The following is a 23,147-nucleotide window of genomic DNA, read 5'->3' on the forward strand; positions in this document are numbered from 1 at the left end:
AGCTTTTTCCTAATGGAAACCTTTAAGAAATACCTGAAAGTAAAGGTTTAGGAAGAACATGGACAATTGGGATACTAATGCAAATCCCACTTTAATCATTTGCTTCTGATGTGATTCACCACTAAACATCGTTATGTCTTGACACGCTTATTATCCTTTGGCAGAAACAGTCTGGAAATTGTCAAAAGATCAGCAAGTGAATCTAAAAACAAAGGGTCCAGGTTTTCAACCAAGTAGAGTGCCAGATCATGAACAGGAGTTTCAGTTGGTTTTGTATCAGTCTGTGGAAGAGCTCCATGTGCTTGGCACTGTCCTAAGCACTTGACAAAGATCAACCCATTGAACCTGTATAATAATGCTGTGAGGTGGACTCCATTATTATCCTGCTTTCCAGGTGAGGAGCTGGAGGTAGTTACATACCTAACACAAGGTCATATTGCTGGTTTTCGGTGAAGCCGGGATTTGATGTTGTCAATCTGGTTCCAGGTTCAGTGTTCTTAACCACATGACTACGATGCTCAGAAAACCCTAAGAAATGGTAACACGGTTCTGGATTAGCTATTTATACCACAACAGCCAAAAAGCCTGGCTATTGTCCCAATGTTCACATTAGTTTTTGCCTATATTTATGTGGACACACAAAACTCTTTCAGTTCTCCTTTCTGGAACCAAGATTGTGATTTTTAGTCAAATTCTTTCCATGCTGTCTCTATAAGAAAACAGAACTATTAAAATTTAACCTTTTTCTTTGCCTTTATTGCCTCATTTTCCATCCCAACCATCTATTTTTTTTCATTTTTTTATTGGAGTATAATTGCTTTACATTGTTGTGCCAGTTTCCACTGTACAACAAAGTGAATCAGCTGTATTTATACATATATCCCCTTTTATGTATCCTTAAAAAATCAAAGTAAATAATTAAATTTAAGGTGAAAAATGATTTCGAATGAAGTAGAAGAAAAATTACTAGGGGCTCAGCCTTACATCACTGAATTCTAGAGAAACTTCTGGGATCCATAACTTGAACCTGTAATCCTGGCCACGTGTCAGTTCAGCAGCACCAAGGTCACTGAGCCACCAGATCCTAGCACAGTGCTCAGCTGAGCTCTCCGGGCCCTGTCATAAGGAGGTCTCGTGTGCTGGTGGGAACATCTCCCAGGAGACACCATGCAGCCTCTTACCAGCTACGTGCTCAGGAAGGGAACCCTCTTCAAGTGAGACTGAGGGTTTTCTGACTTTAGCACCCTGGAAACTGGACGCCATATGCCTTAGGAGGAAGCTATGGTCAGGCTGCTCACTCAGGCAGAGGTGAGGCCACTATAAATACACCCATTAGAACTATGAGCAGTACTGGAAACTGCAGAAAACTGGCCTCAGGCCTTTTCTCTTAATTACTTCTTTTCATTAGAAATGCAATCATCTTTGTTTGCCCCTTATTAAATAACTCTGAAGCAAAAGGCCTACTAAAATAGGTATATAAATAGAGAAATGCTTTGTAGAAGCTTTTTGTATTTTGTCAGTCACAAGACCATTACTGTTGAACGTTTATTGAGCTCTAACAATGTGATAGGTGCCACACAAAACATCAGACATAGTACCTGCCCGCTGGGCTTACAATCTAATCTAAGGACATGATCATTTTTTAATGTTGCCATGAGTTTACTGTTTGTGAAAATGAGGTATTAACTGCACTGGTCAGTGCAGGAAGAGACCCCACAAAATCAGACTTTTTAGCAGGTTCGCTATGCAAGTAGGCATGATTGCTCATATTATTCTCTTAAACAGTGGTTCACGTTTCCCCAAATTTGGTGATTTTTGAGATGTGTATATGTGTCTATAAAGATAGACACCAAATGCACATTTCTGAAAATCATGGTTCAGATCTGGTCTCTAGTTCAGAGGAAAAAGTTTGGTTATATATTCAGGAAAATATTATTATTCAAAATAGGCCCTAGGAAAAAAAATAGTGACAGGGACCAAGTTCCTATTCAGTGTTCCTAGAATGTCCACAAGAGCAGCTCCTCAGGGCAGCCTCTCAAATACCCTTTACTCTCCAGGTCTTTTGTCTTCATAGCCTAGAGATGAAATGTTTGCTGGGTTCTGTTTGGGTATCTGCCCCGGGGGAGGTGTGCTTGAGGGTAGAGCCCTCTCAGTGCCTCACAGATGACAATGCAGATGATTCCTGTGTTGGCATTGGCTTTAGTCCTTGGCAACACACCATGCTAATTTAATTTCTATCTCCAGAGAGTAGCAAAACTACCAGACTGCCCCCAGAATGTATCAGTAATTTGTAAAAATGTAACCAGTTAAAATCTGTCACTGACACAATCCCTAGGCATACTGCTTATGAAAACCTGTCCTTTTCTTATCACAGTAAAGTCAAGTGCTAAAGTAACACTTTTATCTGTTAACCACTTAGCAGAATAAACTGATTTCATATGGAAGGAAATATAAGATAACTTACATGTACTTAAAGCAAATTATTTAGTTTTCATTCTTGTTATTTCTATGCCTTCTTTATAGTATCTTTTGTCTCATCACTTTGATCCTGATGAATAAGTCACCACTTATTACATTCAGATTCCCAATCCTTTATTCATGTACATCTTGAATTTCAGTAAGATATGAAATGCAAACTCCAGAGCTGCATTTTGTAATGATACAAGGATCCTGAGGAAATACTTTCAAGGAAGCCTTTCTAATACAGTTTTCCCCTGTGCTTATGAAAAGTATCAAAAAAGACCAACTGGCACATTCCAAATGTATGTTCTGAACAAGTATCTAAGTACGAATGGGAAGCTCTTGCCTTTGTTTTGTAAACTCAGATTATGCTGACAAGCTGTAGGTCTAAATGATTTGATTTGAAAAGGTTGCCTGTGTATACATTTGCCATTTTATAAAGAGCAGCCAAATCCCTACCCTGACCTTAACTTACAAAGCAACTCTTAGTATTTTTTAACTTGCATTAAAAAAACCAAATACATGAATAAAAGAAACAAACAAAATGTAATGAAGGGCTTTGAGCCCTTGCTCCAAGGAGCAGGTGAAAGAACTGATAAGTGAAGCTGAGGTCCTCAGTGCTTCTCTTTAGTTATGCTAAAAAAATTTTAGCTTGCTTCAATACTTGTTTCATTTTTATTCGAACACATTTTGTGAGCCACAACTGAGTTCCTATGTAGGATATCTCTAGAATGCAAATCAGGAAAAAGCAGATTTTATTCAGATTTTTGTTAAACTGAGCCACTGCTGTTTGGTATGGGGGCACTAGATGGGTTAAATTAAAAAACAGCTAGCCTGATAAAGATATGCTAAAGAAGATTTACTTTATTTGAACAGTTATGTCAAGACTGGCCCTAAATTCAATGAAATATTGAAAGTAATGAATTGTTTGAAAGTCCTGGTTTTGAGGGCACAGGAACATGGTCTGAATGAATCATTCAGAACTCATCATGAGTTCAGCTAAACACAAAATTTATGCTTACGCCCCCCCCCCCCTTTTTTTTTTAATGCAACAGGCTCAGTTTTCTCACATCGGTGCTTCTCTTCATGCTAGAACTGCTTATGTCTACAGAGTTCCTGAAGAAGCGAAAATCCTTTTTTTAGCATTAAACATAGCATATGGAGTTCTTCCTCAGCTCTTGGCCTATCGATGTATCTACAAACCAGAGTTCTTCATAAAAACAAAGGCAGATGAAAAAGTTGAATAAAAGCATTATTTTATGTTCTTTCTCTCTAGTGTTGCTGACTTTTGTTATCTTGGTGCTGATATTTGGTCCCATTCCACTCTCTTCCCACAAGAAACATTTAAGAATACATAAATTCTTGTTCCGTATTGTATATGTGAGCTATCATAGGAATTATGTGGGTAAATTTTCTTTATTTTGAAGGAAAATTGAAGTTATTCAGAAAGTTTGCTTAAAGAAATATATTTCAAGTTATTTGTGAATAAACTCGACCACCTATCTCAATATTCTGTTTGCACATATTAAATATAAGTGTGAAAAATTACAATTTAGCTCCTATAATAGTGAGCATGAAAAGGACAAAAGTGAAAATGGTCTATGCATATTAAAAATTTCAAAAGAGCAAATACAGATTGGAGAAATATTTTTGCATATAAGATCTATGTTTCATTATCAACCTCAATATAAAAGACAAATCATCAGAATATTTAAAAATGTTGCTTGAAAAATGTTTTCCCAAGGAAAGTATATTATTTACTGCTGTTTCAAAAATTGCTTTTACTGAAAATTGTGAGTCTAAATAGCTAAGGAGGGATCTATAACTTTATCATTACCCTTATTTTATTGGTGACTGGAAATATTTCTATTGCATTTCAGTGTATATTTTTAATAAATCATTTTTGGTCTTTTATGAAGACAAATTGTATTAAATTTGAAACATTTTGTATTTTTTTTTTTTCAGAAAAAGTTCTGCAGTCTTTAGGCTTTTTGTTTTGAAAATCTGTCGGTAATATGTTCCAATTCAAAATGTCATTTACATTCTCCTTATGTTTTAGTGTGAGCAATGAAGAGGACGGACTTTTGATGAATTAATTAAATTTCATTAATTTTAGATTAAAATATTCAAAATTAAAAAGTACCTTTTAAGGAAAAAGAACTGGATTGGCATTCCTACTCTCTGTTAATGAACTTTTCATATTTGGAAGTGTGAGTATAATAGAGGAAAATCAATATTTGCTAAATGAGAAACAAACCAAATATCCAGCCGCCTCCTCAGAGCCCTGGAGTGGTGGACTGGTGCTTTCATGTCCTCAGCTGCCATCACCACCACCACCACCACCACCACCACCACCACCATCATCATTAATGGCCCTAAGCTTTTAGAGCCACTTACATTTTTTCTTCATGTTATTTACTAGCTCGTCACCAAAATAAGAAAACCAAAAGAAAATGGGGTCCAAATCAATGCATGGATAATGTCAAGTATGTGAATTTAGGGTCCACTGAACTGGTAAGTATCTTAGATGTGCAAGCAATCATGTAGCCAATTCCTCTCCCTCCCCCCAGTGTTTACAAAAACCCTAAAACCCATAGTGTTAAAAAAAAAAAAAAGAAAGAAAAAGAAAACCCTCACCTGCACTTGATTCTATTGTCAACTTGCTGTTAACAATTTTTGCTTTAATATATGAATTACATTAATACCTCACATTACATATATGAAGCCAAATTACACTAACTTAGTTGTTTACAACCTCAAATCTTACTCCCAGTACACATTCCAATAAATTTATTCTGTAAAAACAATACATTTTTTTGTTTTTGATTTTTTTTTACAGTAAACTTTTCAACTACAAACCTTGAATACGCGAAAGATGTTCCAAGGACAAGCATAACAGGATTGATAAAACCCAAACTGACTAAATGTGTTCTCACAATATAAGCTGGCATAAAAATAAATAAAATTTTCTATTATCACAATTGCAACAATCATGTACACATAATAATGGTTTGTGGATGAATATTAACTATTCTAATTCTAGTTCCAAAAGAAAACAACAGATCATTTTAAAAGTCTATATTTAAAAGTCAATGCTTTGTCTGACTTCCCATAGGGCTACTGCTGATTCCAGCTTTAAAATGTAAAGTATCCAGCTTGAGTGATTAGCTCAAATTGTACTGAGATTGGGAAAAAATAAATCATTGCCTCTATTTTGGAGTAACACAAAAGACTCACTAACTTCACATACAGAAACTGAGTTTGTGTACATAACAACATGAGTTTTGAGAAGTATAAGCTGTCAACTAGCTATTTCTAATACGGAATAGATATTTTACAGTATGATTAAACTTTACACATGGCCTCAAAACTGAAGGACAATTTTAAGTTCATCTTCAATATGCCAACATTATGTATCTAGGAATTGGTTCCTGGGTTCTGTCACAGAGAGGAAATCCCTTAAGCAATATGTTGAGTGGTCATTTTAAAAAATGCTTATTTGTATTTAGCTGAGTATTTGGTGATGGTGGAGTAAAGGCAGGAGAGTGATAACATAACTGCCTTGATAAAGGATCCTAGACTTGTATAAGCTTGTGCAAAAATCTCGATAATCCTTAGTGGTTAAGGGCAACTTCATGCAACCAAATAACATGAAATTAAATCAATAACCTTAAAAAAAGGCTAAAATGTCTTTTTTCCCCTAAACACAACGGAGAGGAATGTGAATAATGTACATACAAACTGGGGTTCTGTCAATGACAACAAGGACTATGTGTTGGTTCATATCAAATCCAAGAATATTAGACAACCAAACGTATAACCTTCTTGTGGTTTTCTTAATATGCAGCATTCATTATGGTAATTAGGTCTGGAAAAAAAAGAAAGAAAACAAGCCTTTAGATGATTTCAGATATTAACACTAAAAGCTATCCACACCTTTATAATATAAAACTGGATTTTCTGAGATTCCAATCTGTATTGCAGCATTAATAACACTTAGCAAGAACAGCCCCCGAGGCTCTGTTTTATACCTGTGAGTGCAAAAAGCTAAAAGAACAACCAGGGCATTTTTAGTGTTCCATTAAAAAAAGAAAAAAGAAAAAACCAATAAACTTCGTTTATTGTCTGGCAGGGAACAGAGTGTAGTAGTGTGCACTCTGTACAACTGTAGTACAATGTATTGCTGGGACACATAAAGTCAATGGAAACACTGAGATAATCCACCTTTGTGAGGATTCTGGTGTCAGAAAGAAAGGTAAATTTCTTAAAATTTTAAAGGTATTTGAAGAGTATACAAATTATTCTGTATAATATTTACAACTTAATTACCTGTGACAAGAGTTAATAAAATTGAGATGTACAAAAAGAAAGGAAGCCTAGATTTCTGTTAAAATTTAGATTATATCCATGTGATAAAGATAAACTATCCCTGTTTCCTAAAAGAATTATGTTTCAGTTTGGCTCCCACTTTATATTGTGCCAGGTTACATTCCCCCACAGGGATGCTATTTTTGTTTTCTTCATCATTAACCCAAATACATTAAACCCCTTAGTAATGTTCCCATGGGATGAATGAAAGAGGGAACTTGGGCCCCCAATATTTTTTCTAAAAACAGCCTGTTTCAGCTCTTTACTTCACAAAGTGAATGAACTTGTTTGTAAGCATACACGTGCCCACTCATGGATATGTTTTCACTTACGTAGCCAAATTCTATCCTGTACCGTACATAACACAATATACAAATAATCCCAGAACCTTCAAATAGGAAAAGTTACTAAACCTACCATCCCCTCAAGATGGCAGAAATACATTTCTTAGCCTTCTTTGTTCCTACCAAAATGAGAAAACCAATCTTAAAAAAAATTACAATTAAAATCTGTGAACTTGCACGATGCAGAGCCTGATGCCTCCTAATTATTTATTAACAAAGAAAACACTAGAAATAAGATTATACTCACAGACTTTGGAGGATTTTCCTCCCTTGCGAAGGAGGAAGACATCCATTAAAACAATGAAAAATTGTGAATCAACCAAAGAAACTTCTTCAGCAATGTCTTTTTATTAATATTGATGTGAAAGGCAATACATTCTAAGTTTACACTGGTAGAAAATTCATTGTTAACAACTACTCAATCCATGTTGAAGAGTATTTTTTGGAACAGATGGTCTGATGGTAGCCTCAGAATATTATTAGTGCTCCAAACAAAGTGAAAGTGGTAGCAGAATGTGACCATAACTTGAAGAACATGCTTTTTTGGGGGACGGGATCTTTAAAAACAAGGTGCTGTCAAATGGGTGTTTATAAAACCAAATATAAATCTATTTTTTTTTAACTTCTCATACCATAATCACTCTACCTGCATCTGTGTATGGGAAAATCTCTTGCTAATTCATAATGGTGAATGTTGTGGACACAGTGTTCTAAGTGTTTGCTAGACTGGAAGTCTCCTCCAGTAAGTAAGCAGCCAGAGTTGTTCCTTAATGTGCTGGTTGCCATGCTCAGTGCCACACCACTTCTACACTGGATAATGGCTGGCTAATCCAATCAGATTCTCTCTCGAGGCTTTTGAATGTGAGGCACATTGAAAGGCTACAGGGTGGCAGTGTAGTTGAAGGACACCCAGGACATAGTAAGCTGAAGTTATGAGGAAGTAGAAGTCATAGGATCTTTTTATGGAGCATCAGTTTTACTTGAAAAAATGATGACAGATAAACTATGGTTATTCTGACTTGGGTATCTGGCACTTTGTCAAAAATAAATGAAATGAGCCTGTTACTTCAAGGAAAACAACTGGCAGTATTTGTTGCCAATGATAAAACCTGAACTTTTAAGTGAAAATTAGAATTCTAGAAAACTTAAATCCTCCACAACCAACAGCTTCCCAAAACATAAAGCTTCTTCTGACAAGATAGGTAGTGATATTTAAAATGTGATAAAAAGATTTCACAATGAAATATTTGGAAAAGTTGAATAACTCAGGGAACAAATATGTAAAAGCTATTCAAAGTGCCAGATAGTCCAATGGATTTTAAACCAAACAGAATACAAAAGGTTCAGATTCCACACTGCAACTAATCTCCAAGAAATTACCACTTACAGAATTGGTGTAACATCAAAGAATACACACAATGATCTGAAAAGACTATTAAAATACTCGTATCTCCATTTTTAAACTACATGTCTATGTAAGACCACAGTTTCTTCCTATACTTCAACGAAAATAACTTATCACAGCAGACTGAATACAGAAGCAGATATGAGAATCCTGCCTGATGTCTTCTATTAAAGCAGCCATTAAAGAGATTTTTTTTTTTTGGTTTTTTTTTTTTCTTTTTTGGCACACGGGCTTAGTTGCTCCGTGGCATGTGGGATCTTCCTGGAGCTGGGATCAAACCCATGACCTCTGCATTGGCAGGCGGATTCTTAACCACTGCGCCACCTAGGAAGCCCAAGAGATTTTTAAAAATATAAAACAATATCATTTTTCTCAAAAGTTTTTTGGGAAAATGTAGTTTTCACAAAAATGTGTATTTTCACAAAAATTTGTAAAGTAATGCATTTATTATTATTTTAAAGTAAATATCTCAAATATTTTTTATTTCTAATTAAGTAAATATCAATAACTATAACAAAAACTCTTTGGGGCCCTCAATAACTTTTAAGAGTATTAAAGTTGGTTCTGAGCCAGCTTCATGAACCACTGGCTTAGAATAGATGAGAGTAAACGGTGAGAAATGAGGCTGAAAAGATAAATTGCAGTCACAGTGTGAAGGCCATTATATGCTGAAGTAGGGAGTTTGGGTTTGATCTGGAGAGCAATAGCAAGACATAAGGAAGCAGCACTATATGGTAGGAAGAACAATAGATCCAGAGTCAGAAGACTAAAGGTATGAATACTGGTTAGTAGTTACAGTGAACTCTCTGGCTGTCCAACATTTATTCTATCCTCTGCTCCTCCCCACAATTATGTGACAGCCTTGTGATCTGCAGTCTTGACTCCAGCCCCAGGGATGGGTAGAACCTGACTAGCTGAGCCAGTTCTAATCCCCTTGTTACCAGTGGTTGGTTCAGGGATGGGCAGCCTTCTGACATGGATCTCAATGATGGCTGCTGCTGGTATTCATACCCTGGTATAATACCCTTCCTTTGAGTGTGGGCTGGACCTTGTGACCTGCTTCTAATAAACAGAATGAGGGAAAAGTGATGGGATGTCACTTCTGAGACTGGATAACAAAAGACTGACTTCTGTGTTGCTAGCACTTTCTCTTGCTAATGAAGCCAGCTGCCATATTGGAGCTGCCTTATGGAGAGACTCATATGGCAAGGAACCAAGGGAGGCCTTTGGCCAACAGTCAGTGAAAAACTGAATGAAGCCCTCAGTCCAGTAACTGTGTGTAACCAAATCCTGCCAACAACTTCTTGAGTGAGCCTGGAAGAGGACCAACCCCCAGATGAGCCTCAAAATGATTTGAGCTCCTGCTAATACTTTAATTGAAGCTTTGGAGAGACCCAGAGACAGAGGTATCAACAAGTTATATCTATTTGGATTCCTAACCCATAGAAAATGGTATTTTAAGCCACTGAGTTTTGGGGTAATTTGTTACATGACAAGGGATAAGATAGCAGGTGTATTATCTGCATGGTGTCCTGGCCACAAAGATTAGACACCTCCACTTTATAGCCACATGAATCAAGAAGGGGAGTCTCTAAGTGTTCTGGAGCCTGCCCCTTTCTGCCTCGTGCTTCCAGTAGCAGGAGTGAGGATGAAGGCAGAGAGCCTCTGGAGATAAAGGGGGTCTCAGAACTCTGTGGGTCCCTTGTAAGAACCTCTTCTCTCCTTCCTTTACCAATATTCGTAACTTCAACACCACCATCTGCCTTGAGCCATCAATCCTTTTTCCTTACACCATTTATTCTTGCTTACTATGGTTGCCACAAGATGGGCTCCAGAGCATCTATCACTTCCTGGACTCTCATCCCCAGTCACTGTACACTTTCATTTATAACCTCATTTCTTAAATGCCCCCTACCCCCCCCCCCCCCCCCACCAAATTCCTCAATCTCTTCCATTGGGCCCCTTGGAAGTCACAGTCAGCCAGCAGCAAATTTCCTAAATTCCCAAGATATTTTGCTCAACAACTTGTTCTAACTGAAACTGGTTTCCCCTGAAGACAGTGCTGCTTCTTTTCCTGCAACCCCTGCGATGGTATCTTTTTCCTTTGCTACAGCTCTTATACTACAGGCTCTGGAGGTGGGGAAGGTGTCCTTGATCTTTACTACTATTTCTAAGCTATTCTTCCTCTCCCCTGTGCTTCTATCACTGGGAAAAAAAAACATCCTTCCAGCTTTTAGTCTCAATATTGTGAACTACCTCCCCTTCTTACTGCAGTCACCTCCAGACACTCTGGGTCACTCCCCCTTACTCCTTGAAGACTTTAGCTCTGGCTCACTGTCATTCAATATCATCACTGCTGGATGTCAACATGCATAGAGATTGTCTTTCCAACACTCTGGCCTCTTAGTTCCTAAACCTCCTCTTCTCCAAAGATCTCATCTTCCACCTTACCTCAGTTACTTATTTCCATGCTTATTTCTTAGACAAGTGATTCTCAACCACTCAGAGTATTTGCAAATACTATTTTAGGTCATTGTTTTTTTTTCTTTTTTGGGGGGAGGTAATTATAGGAACATTTTAGGTTGTCCTAAGAACTTGGAGGTTCTATGGCATTTAATGGGCAGGGACCAAGGGTACTAAATGTCCTGCAATGTGGACAGTGCTCACACAATGAAAAACTGTCCCACTCAAAATACCAGGAGCACCTATGCTGTCATCAGCAACTACTGCCACCCTTCCATAATTCGAACTAAACATCTTCCTATTCTATCACCACTTATCTTTCCTGCTCACTCCCTTTATCCAGTACTCCAACTCCAAGAATTCTTGGATACACAAAATCTGTTGATACGATCCCTTCCTCACATCCTTATTTCCCTCTGAACATATTTTTGATTTCACAGGTCCATCAGTATAATTAATCCCTTGCTTGCACACACCCTCAACTCCCTTGCCTCAAACCTCCTTTACTCTCTGGGCAAACTCCAATTCTAGTTAAATTCAATTCTCTGCCTTTCTGTGACTGCACAGTTGACTACGCCCGGAGAAAAATACACAGCCATCTGACTGTTCTCACTTTAAATTCCTGACCGCTGACCTCAAGTGGGCCCTTACTGCTATCTGGCAATTCAACTTCATTTCCCAAGTCCAATCACCCTTCTATTCTTCTAAGTAACTATTTTATCCCCTTTCCTCTCTCTTGAAACTTTCAACACTTCTTCCTGTTCTCTCTCTCAAGTGTTGACCTTGCTTCCTAAGAAGATAAAAGTAATCAGGTGAGAACTTTTACCTGCTCTCACCCAAGTACCCACTTACCTGCCCCGTGCCCAAACACTCTGCATTTCCTGTTGCTTCAGCGGATGAAGTAAGGTAACCCCTCAGGATGTGCACTAGATTTTATGCCTTCTTGCCTTCTGAAAAACACTACTGTGGCAGTTCTTTCTTACATTATTATTTTGTGATCATTCCATATTTGGATCATTCTTATTAGCATATGTGCTGTAAATTCTCCCATCAAGAAAAAAAGCCCCTCTTGACCTTCTATCCTGGACTATGTGTATTAAATATTAAAAAAAATTAGGCTACTTGCCCTATAAGATTTCAGGACACATTATAAAGCTACTATAATGAAGAAAGTGTAGTACTGACCAAAGAAACAGAGTAGAGAACCCAGAGAGTGACCCATGGCTATATGACAGCTGACACTGAAGATCACAGAGGAAAGGAGAGACTATTTAATAAATGGTCCTGGTTAAATGGTTATATTATGGGGAAAAATGCAGTGGGATCCTATCTCATACCATACACAAAATTCAATCCCAGATGGATTAAACACTGAAATGTTAAGAACAAAACTTTACAATTTTAAAAGAAAATACAGGAGAATATCTTTTGACTTTGGGATAGGAATAGATTTCTTAAACAATTCAGAAAAATGATAACCATAACAAGAAAAGTTTGATACATTTGACTACAATAGAATTAAGAAAGCCTGTTCACTAACAGGTATCATTAAGAAATTGAATAGATAATCCCCAAACTTGGAGAAGATATCTGCAATGCATATGATCACGCATGTCAATTAGAACCCAAAATATGTAAAGGAGTCCAACAAGTCAGTATGAAAAGAAATCCAATAGGAAAAAGGGCAAAATCAAGCACTGCACAGAAGTGGAAACAAAGGTGGTCAATAAACATGTGAAAAGAGGCTCAACTTCATTACTGATCAAAGAATCTCAAAATAAGACTAATTTACACCCACTGTACTGGCAAAAATTTAAAGTCTGACAATGCCAAGTTAGTCACAGGGAACCCATACAGTGATGGGGGGTGGGGGGAGTATAAATTGGTCCAACAACTTAGAAAAATAATTTGGCATTATCTTGTAAAGTTAAAAACCATAAGTTCATGACTCAGAATGTCCAGTTCGAGTTTACACACGCTAATGAAACTCTCGTGTATGTGCGTCAGGGTTCACAGCAACACAGTTTACAATTGCAAAAAGCTGGAAACAACCAAAATGCCCGTCAACAGGAGACTGGATAAAGAAGTTGTGATATACTCATAAAATTGAATATTATAAAGTAATGAAAAATGGCTAAACTACCATACACACAACCACATGAAGGAATCTTGGAAGCATTTTTTAAAAAGCTCAAAAATGAGCAAAATTAAATTATTATTTAAGTATATACCTATATGTTAGGTATGGGCTAAAATTTTGAAAATGAAAGGAAACAATAAATACAATGCTAGTGGTTTATCTCTGGGTAGGAAGAAGGTAGGATGGGGAAGAACATGTAAATAGATACAAGTTATTGTTATGTTCTAGTTTCGGTTGAGTGGTAGGGTCTCTGGTATTCATTAGAATACCATGCTTACTACTTCATATTTATATTATACATATATCCTTTCGTGTATAAAATTATACTATTAGAAACAGGTTAAAAATAAAAAGATCTCAGTCCCTTGCTTCACATTCAGGCTCTGACTAGCTGCGCGACCCTGGGCCAATCCTTTCAGCCTCAGTTTCCCTAGCTACAAAATGAAGATAACAACTGCACCTACCTCCTGGGATTTGTGTGAGGATCAAATGCATGCACAGCATTTAGCACAGTATGTGGCACATGGTGAAAATGTTAGCCGCCACTACTCTGACTCTGCTGCTGTTGTTACTTCTAGTAGCAACTATCTTCTGAGGTGCTTTCAAGATATTAAAGTAGAAATAGTTTCACTAACAGAGAAATGAATCTATAATGCAAGAGATATAGAGTGGGAAGTCATCAGTAATATATAATAGTTGAAACCACATGAGTGCATAAGATGGACATGGGAGAAGTTTTCAGATTAGCAGTGTGCCAAAGACAGCCTGGAGAAAAGTGCCCTAGAAAGAGACTGACTGAGGAGAAACTGGGAGAAGAAGCAGAAGAGACTGGTGACCTGGAGGCAAAGTCAGGAGGAGAAAGTGGCTAATGGTATTAAACGCTGCACTGAAGAGTAAAATAAAGACTAAAGGAGACACTGGATTTGGCAACGAGAGGATCACTAGGGACCTCTACAAGAGCAGTTGCAATGAAATGATCAAAGAAGAAACAAGAGTGCCATGGGTCAGGGCATGAGTAGGGGAGAAAATGGACCCTGGGAGGAAAAAGAACTCTTTTAAAAAATTAGAGATGAAGAGAAAGGTGAAAAGAGTCGGATAGATGGTGGAAGAGGGGTATCTGTAAGGTTAAGGGAGACCCGATACTGTTTATAGGCAGAGAGTAAGGAGCCAGTGGAAAAGAAGGTAAAGGTATAGGAGAGAAAGGGGACAACTGACGGGGTGTAGCCCTGGGGAAAGGAGATGATATTCTGGACTGTGGTGACAGGAAGGTGCAGTTTAGTGCTTCTCAAACTTTAATGTGCATATGAATGACTTGGGCATTTAGTTAAAATGCAGATTCTGACTTGGTAGGTCTGGGGTTGAGCCTGGATTTCTAACACGCTCCCAGGTGATGTTGATGCTACCTGTGTGCAGGTCACACACTAAGTAAGGGTATAAACTACCCCTTCCTCTGTTACAGGAAGTGCAGCTAGAAATGGGATTGGTAGTGAAAGGGAGACAAGTTGGGGGAGTTTTTGCTATATGTATATGGAAGCTACCTAGGATGAAGGAAGGTAGCAGGTGAGATAAAAAGAAAATCAAATCCAAGTCAGGCACTCAAGGCTTTTAGTGACTGTTAGCAGCTCTGTGTCCCTGGGAGGGCTGCAGGCAAAGGTAATGATAGAGGAGAGAGGCCAAGAGAAGGAAGACAGGCAGAGGATAGAGTAAACTGAGCTGCGTGAGAGGAATAAGGGAATAATTAGAATCATAGTAACTTGGGAATAATTATGGGTAACAGGAAGCAGGAGGAGAGAGTTGACAGGTAAACAGTACTGACAAGAGTAGGCAAGAATTCAGCTGAAACCAGAATTTAACTAAAGAGTAATAATTTATTTTATGGGTATTGTTTTAAAATAGTTTGCCACTGTCCAATCTGTCTTTATAAAGACGCATGGAAAATGACCAGAGGCAAAATCTGCCTTCACTAAAACTTTTACAAAGGTGGACTTGCCTGTGATTTTGAAGTTAACAGAGGTTAACAAAAGTTAGCAAGGTTCAAAGTGGACAAGTTTTCCCCCTGGTTACTTTAAACATTAATATTCACATTGTGTTTGAATATTTAAATACTTAAAGTCCCCATGGGTATATTAAATTACATATTGCTTCTAGGAAAGGAGCAGTACCCTATTTTGAAAATGCCATTCATTTTATAATAAAAGAAATACAACTGTCAAACTGAGGTGGCATTTCATAATTTCAATACTTCACACCTTACTTTTAAAAAACTCTCAAGTTGCTGACGTTAGTTTAAAAAAGAATAAACCTGTTAGAGTTCTAAACTGATAGGCAGGTGTAATTCCCACCTGGCTCTCTTTTGTTCTCAGACTATAAGCATCTAATCACTTATTCAGGAGTTGAGAGGGAAGGCATATGTCAAGCTGAGAATGTTTACTAATGCTACGATATGAATCCTGTCCTGAGGTAAAATGTCTCCTCAGTGAACAGGACACTAAGAGGAATCACAGGCATATTCTTACCCCTTCACTGGGTTTTTGCAAGTCTGAAGTCGTGTTTCTTGTGTCATTGCCGGCATCTCCACCCTCAGAGCTGCTTTTATTTTCTTCTTCTTTGCAGTCCTTGTCATCTTCATCTCCTGGAGATTTCCGGGACTGTTTAGAGGATTTCTAAATGTTTAGACAAGTTAAAAATTATAGTCAAAAGTAGAAACCTAAACGCACAAATGTAAGAAAGAAATGCAGAAGTAGCTGACCTATATCCAGTCTTTGTGGCTTGATACAGGATATACCAACACAACATGCAGTGTGCCACAGCTGAGCTAGGTGACCCTGGACAGGTCATTTCACCTCACGGGGCCTCAGTTTAACCAGCTGGAAAGGAAGTAGAGGTGGACTAGATAACCTTTTAGTTCTTTCCAGCAGTGTGATATTAAAAGCAGAAAATACAGATGCACATACCTGGCACACTGTCAATGGATAAATATAGCTAATGGACACCACTCTAGAAAGGCTACAGAGCTAGAAGGCACCCCAAAGGTCGCCTTGTCCCTCTCTATTATTTCACAGTAGTAGTAAGGTAAAGTATCTAGGATAATATATGGTTATTCATGTTGGAACACTTATGGAAACTGTTTGGTTAATGGTATACATGGAATGATCTTAAAACTTTTCTATCACCATATGAAGTGAATTAACTTTAATCTTTTAAATTATGGATAGCTATTTAAGAACTCAAGGCCACACTAGTAAACTAACCCCTTTTTTTCTTATCATCTTGCATTTGAAACCAAGATGAACTCTACAGTGAAGATGAAAATGCAATTATAGTTCACAGCCAGAGCTGCTCTGCAGAACAGCATTAAAATGATCAAAAGCTGGCCCCACTGTGCACCTTTAAGAAAATAAAATGTAGCATTTCACTTACATTTCCTTTTTGAGAAATTTTATGAATCTTTAAGCACATAGCAAATAACAGCTAAGGCAAAACTCATTAAGCCAAGTCACTTTTGGTCTTACAGAAATGAATTAGCAAATCTGAACTTCCTCAGACAATCAATATTTTAAAATGCAACTTCCAAAGAGAAAATATCTTCTAGCAATGTGATAGAATATATAATTACATTGCTTCTATTTTACTTAACTGGAACTACCAACCAAGCCCAAAATGTCAGTTGCAAATGAGTTCATTTTTACTTCTTACATGGAGGGAAAGCAAGGATTTAATAATCCAAATGTGTGGAGTGCCTAAAGTTTAGATCAAGTATGATGATACAGAAAGTGAAATACTTTTGTTCTCCTAGTAAACACAGCATAATTATTGAAATGTAGTAAGTGCTTTATATAGTAATTCTCAAGTAACAGTCCCCAACTTGCAGTTCTTACATACACACAACTCCCTAAAATTTATAGTGCTTACAAAGGATACTTATGAGTAACCCTACAAGTGAGTTTTAAAGTTTTATAACAGGGATACATAGACTAGAATTAGGGTATTACCGTGTTTTGCTAGTGAGTCACATTCACATTCTACTAAGAAATACGGCTGCCAAGCTGTATATGGTAACCTTCGAAGGCTCTTACTGTGCATATGCAGAGCATCACAATTCCTGTAATTTTGGGGAAGGATCCTTCATCAGTTTCATCAATGTAGTCTTGAACTGGCTGTGTGTCCAACTGTTGCTATCTTGGGTTTTTAACTAAGATTACTAACAGTTCACTATCATCATCAGTTTAGTTTGTTGTGAGGCTCTCTGATTAGATCTACTTTATACAGTAAATAACTTGCATGCAAAATATTTTTTGCTTATAATTTTCCAGTATCTGTTATGGTTCAAATATGAATCACATATACATTTACTGCTAAAGTGATATATACAAAACCTCCCTCAAATGTGCTTACACAATGGCTTTTCATTATGATTACTGAACTTTTTTCCCATAGAAAACCAGAATTAGGCGAGGTAGAGGGGTGTGGGACTTTTCCCTCAACCTAACTTGGATGCAGTCAAAAAAGTTTGTGAACCACTGGTTTTTAGTGGCAAAAGAAGATTATTCAACTTTAAGAAACAGATGGTAAAAAAAAAAAAAAAAAAAATCACCAGATTCAACAAAAAGGAAACATTTGGGAAGCCAAAGAGAGCAGTGAGGTTATACCAGGTAAGTGGTCTCTAAACGTGGTTCCCAGATCAGCAACATCAGCTCACTGGATATTTTAATTCCCCACCATGGATCCCACCCTAGACCTACTAAAATAGAAATCTGGGGGTGGGAAGATGCTCAACAATGTGTTTTAACAAGCCCTCCCAGTGATTCTGATACATGTGAAAGTTTGAGAATTACTGTGCTAGGCTAACTCAGTTGATAGTGAAAATTACCAATCATGGTTCTTAAATGATCATGAAGTTGTGATCTTGAAGGAAAGCAAAGGAAATGATTCTTTAATTTAAAATAGATAAGCCTTAGTAAGTAAAGTATGTCTTTACCTCTTCACTGCTTTAAATTATAAATCCACCCCAAATATGAGCCCTATTACTTCTGGTTTTCACAAAAGCGATGAAATAATGACATTTAAAAGGCACATATCCACACTATTAAATACCTCAGCTAGCTTAGAGAGCTTAGATAATTTAGGGTGACACAACACATTACAAAGAAGCTCAGCAGGCAATCATAAATTAAATAAATTCAATTGCATGTTTAAATGAAGTCCAAAATGTTAAAATAAATTCAGCTTAAAAAATAAGCCCTATGGAAGATACAGTCTGCTGGGGAAAATTCGAATTATTTTGTTGTCATTTGCAAACTGTATCCCCATTTAAGGCAGATACTGTGTTTTTCATTAGGTGTACAGGAAGTAGCATGCGTTCATACAATTTTGCCTGTATGCCAGTTGGGTGGATTTTATAGACTGTAAAATAAAATCTTGATAGTCTAATAAACCCTTGATACTTGTTTTTAAGGAGTTTCCTAAGTATATCCAGCCAGTAAATATACCAGAGTCTAAATGGAAGTAATTTATCCAAGTATTCAATGGTGTGACAGACCAATTATAGCAAAACTTGAACCAATCCTTATCTTCAAAGATTTATCTTGCTTTAAGTTTCTAAAAGGTGAGCAAGTTCCAAAATATCATAGTTTTTTCAATTGTATTTCTGAATTACTATATGAAAACCCCAAACTTCCAATTTGTAAATCAAGGATCATGTCACGCCTCCAATAAATGATTGTTACATTTGGAATGAATAAAATTCAAACTCCTTAACATGGCATACCAGTCTCCATCATTTAGCCTTTGCCTGCCTCTCCCTTCTGATCATGATTCTCTAATCCTGCCTGCCTTCTTTCAGTCAAGGACATGCCAAACTCTTCCTTCCCTCAGAGCTTTGCTGCACTGCCACACATGCTCCTTCTCCCATACTCTTCCTTCAGGTCTCAGCATAAACTTCATCTTACTGAAAAGGCCTGGCCACTCTATCTAATAGATATACTTACTCTGTCGTTTCCTGCTCCCATTCATTTCCTTCATAGTCCTTTCAGAATTTATATTTGTTTATTGTTTTTTTACTGTGTTTCCACCCCCCCGCCCCCGCACTGTAAAGTTACATGAAGGTAGGAATGGAGTTGGATTTGCTCACCACTATCTACCTAGTGCAAGTGTCTGACATAGAATAGGTGATCGAAAATAAGAGAACTCAACAAATAAAGAGCCAAAGCACATTCTTTAAAACAGAAAGATAAGAAAGAGTTTATATTTACATCTATAGTACTAGACATAGTCCTAAATTGTACTGAGTCTCCTATATTCCTAAATTCTTCAGAGCTCACCTGGGGGTTATTGTAAGAGGAATACCTACTCTTACATCCTTGATTAAAGAACAGTCCAACTGAGAAGGTGCTATTTTCAGGGCCAAATAGCCCTTATGAGTCAACAGCAATTACCCTCACATCTAAGATTACCTGTCTTATTCCTCTCAGATATATTACTGTCTCTAAAGGCAGAAGCTCCACAGAGCTAATATATTTCTATGTGCCCAGTGAATGAATTAAACGTAATCTAAAAATCTTTAATGAATATGAATATAACATTAACAACAATGGGAAAGGTTTCTCAGTAACCTTTGAAGTGTATGACTTTTTCCGTTTTGAGCCTGCTTTTTCATTCTTTCTTTTGCCTTTTCCATCTTCTTCTACTCTATCACCTTCTTCCTCACTGCTTGCATCTGCAGTATTCCCACCTTCTCCCTCGGTTTCTGAAGAGCTCTGTTGCTGAATTGCCTAAGAAATAATAAAATATTAGCTAATTACATTTTTGAAAAATAGCACAGAATACAGACTGTGAAAAGAATCATTCTATTTTAACTAGAAAAAGTTCAGCTTACTAAAGATTTTCAAAATAAAGGGCTGTCAACTTCAATTTTCCAGTGACCACTTGACATGAACCCTCTTAAGGTAATAGGATTACAGGCATACCTCAGAGATATTGCAGGTTCAGTTCCAGACCACCGCAATAAAGCAAATATTGCAATAAAGCAAGTCATGAATTTTTTGGTTCCCCAGTGCATATAAAAGTTATGTTTATACTATACTGTAGTCTATTAAGTTTGCAGTAGCATTATGTCTAAAAAGTACATATCTTAATTTAAAAATATTTTATTGCTAAAAAATGCTAACCATCATCTGAGCCTTTGGCGAGTCCTAATCTTTCTTGCTGGTGGAGGGTCAGCCATGTTGATGGCTGCTGACTGGTGAGGGTGGTGCTTGCTGAAGGTTGGGTGGCTGTGGCAACTTCTTCAAATAAGACAACAATGAAGTCTGCAGTATCAATTGACTCCTCCTTTCACAAATGATTTCTCTGTAGCAGGCAATGCAGTTGGATATAGCATTTTACCCAACATAGAATTTCTTTCAAAACTGGAGTCAATTCTCTCAAACCCTGTCACTGCTTTACCAACTAAGTTTATGTAATATTCTGAATCCTTTGCTGTCATGTTGACAGTCTTCACAGCATCTTCCCCAGAGCAGCTTTCATCTCAAGAAACTAGTCTTTGCTCATCCATAAGAAGAAACTCCTCATCCACTCAAGTTTTAACAGGAGATTGCAGCAATTTAGTTCCATCTTCAGGCTCCACTTCTAATCCTAATTCTATTGCCATTTCTACCACACCTACAGCAGTTACTTCCTCCACTGAAGTCTTGAAGCCCTCCAAGTCATCCATGAGGGTTGGAATCCACTTCTTCCAAACTCCTGTTAACGTTGATATTCTGACCTCTTCCTATGAATCATGAATGTTCTTAATGGCGTCTATAATGGTGAATCCCTTTCAGAAGGTTTTCAATCGACTTTTGCCCAGATCCATCAAAGGAATCATCATCTATGGCAGCGATAGCCTTATAAAATGTATTTCTTAAATAAGACTTGGAAGTCTAAATTACTCTTTGATCCATGGACTGCAGAATGGGATGCTGTGTTGGGAGGCGTAAAAACAACACTAATCTCGTTGTACATCTCTATTAGAGCTTTTGGGTGACCAGGTGCATTGTCAACGAGCAGTAATATCAATATTTTCAAAGGAGTCTTCTTTTCTGAGCATTAGGTCTCAATAGTGGGCTTAAAATATTTAGCGTGCCATGTTGTCAACAGATTGTGCTGTCATCCAGGCTTTGGTGTTCCATTTATAAAACACAGGCAGAGGTGATTCAGCATAATTCTTAAGGGCCCTAGGATTTCTAGAATGGTCAGTGAGCACTGGCTTCAACTGAAAGTCACCAGTTGCATTAACCCGTCGAAGTGTTGAAGCCAGGCACTGACTTCTCTGTAGCTATGGAAGTCCTAGATGGCACCTTCCAATAGAAGGCTGTTTTGTCTACACTGAGAATCTGTTGTTTAGTGTAACCGCCTTCATTAATTATCTTAGCTAGGTCTTCTGGATAACTTGCTGCAGCTTCTACATCAGCACTTGCTGCTTTACCTTGCACTATTTTATGTTATAGAAATGGCTTCTTTCCTTAAACCTCTGGCACCAACCTCTGCTAGCTTCAAACTTCTCTTCTGCAGCTTCCTCACCTCTCTTACTGTTCAGAGAACTGAAGACAGTTAGGGCCTTACTCTGGATTAGACTTTCGCTTAAGGGAGTTGTGGTGGGTGTGATCTTCTATCCACACTACTCAAACTTCCAGCAGCAATAAGGCTGTTTTGCTTTTTCACTATTCATGTGTTCACCAGAGTAGTACTTTTAATTTCTTTCAAGAACTTTTCCTTTGCGTTCACAACTTGGCTAACTGTTCGGCTCCAAGAGGCCTAGCTTTCAGCCTATCCCAGTTTTTGACATGTCTTCCTCACTAAGCTTAATCATTTCTAGCTTTGACTTTAAAGTGAGAGATGTGTGATTCTTCCTTTCACCTGAACACTTAGATGCCACTGCAGGGTTATTAACTGGCCCAACTTCAATACTGTTGTGTCTCAGGGGATAGGGAGGCTCAAGGAGAGGAAGAAAGGCAGAGGAACAGCTGATCAGTGGAGTGGTCAGAACACACAACATTATCAATTAAGTTCATCGTCTTACATGGGTGTGGTCTGTGGTGCCCCAAAACAATTATAATAGCAACATCAAAAACCACTGATCACAGGTCACTATAACAAATATAAAGAATAATGAAAAAGTTTGGAATATTGATAGAATTACCAAAATGTGATGCCAAGACATGGGGTGAGCAAATGCTGTTAGAAAAACGGGGTCCACAGACTTGCTCAATGCAGGGTTGCCACAAACCTTTGTTTTGTAAAAAATGCAATATCTGTGAAGTGCATCAGAGTAAGGTATACCTGTTACATTTAATCCAAAGTCCTACTGGAGCCAGAAAGAATTCTGACTTCAAATGGGTGGTGGGTAATTATTAGCACAAAGGACACATACGAAAGATCCAAAAAAAGAGCTAAAATAAAAAAATGAGATATAGCAAGTGATAATGAAGTAAACCATCACCTGGTATCCAGTAAACTTTACTCCTGGGTTATTTTCTATTTCCCACAATCCTTCATTAAATCCTTTCCGTTTGTTTGACTTTCCAAACTTGTCTTTGTATTCCTTATAAGGGAAAAGGTCTTTGGGACCTAGAAATGCACTGCAGAGATATATTAGAAAGAGATTTGATACTTTGACCTTCAACTGTAAGATATTTTTAATATCACTTAGGTGTCAGAGCATATTTTAGTAAATAAACTAAAAGTATATATAAACCCTCTGAGCCAGGCACATATCAAAGATATTTTGCACATATATTAAAAGGTAGAAAAAATAGACAGCTAGGTATACCAGCCAGCAACCCTGGACTGTGCTACTTTGATTTTACTTTTAAATTACTAATTTTTTTTTGTTTTGAAATTGATTTTCAGTTAAACAAGTAGTTTTAAAGGTGTCTACTTTGAACACTTAAATCATCCCCTTAAACTAATACTTACCTATGCTAATCTT

General features: G+C 37.4%; 2 protein-coding genes across 5 annotated transcripts in view; one reads left to right on the top strand and one right to left on the bottom strand.

The window, feature by feature from the left end:
* The window catches only part of TM6SF1 (transmembrane 6 superfamily member 1), a 26,663-nt gene extending 22,050 nt beyond the window's left edge, over positions 1–4,613 (top strand). For all 4 annotated transcript variants that reach the window (XM_057719988.1, XM_057719990.1, XM_057719989.1 and 1 more), the window contains one exon: positions 3,516–4,613. In XM_057719988.1, coding sequence (XP_057575971.1) covers positions 3,516–3,707 — 192 coding nt within the window. In that variant the 3' untranslated portion in view covers positions 3,708–4,613. The remainder of the gene's footprint in view (positions 1–3,515) is intronic.
* The window catches only part of HDGFL3 (HDGF like 3), a 72,758-nt gene continuing 51,142 nt past the window's right edge, over positions 1,532–23,147 (bottom strand). Inside the window, exons 3-6 of the mRNA XM_057719992.1 lie at positions 22,659–22,797; positions 19,792–19,950; positions 15,697–15,843; positions 1,532–6,328 (exon numbers count right to left, since the gene is read on the bottom strand). Of these exons, the coding sequence (XP_057575975.1) occupies positions 6,323–6,328; positions 15,697–15,843; positions 19,792–19,950; positions 22,659–22,797 (451 nt within the window). The 3' untranslated portion in view covers positions 1,532–6,322. The remainder of the gene's footprint in view (positions 6,329–15,696; positions 15,844–19,791; positions 19,951–22,658; positions 22,798–23,147) is intronic.

This window comes from Hippopotamus amphibius, chromosome 2 (genome assembly GCF_030028045.1).
Source record: "Hippopotamus amphibius kiboko isolate mHipAmp2 chromosome 2, mHipAmp2.hap2, whole genome shotgun sequence".
Classification (NCBI taxonomy): Eukaryota; Metazoa; Chordata; class Mammalia; order Artiodactyla; family Hippopotamidae; genus Hippopotamus; species Hippopotamus amphibius.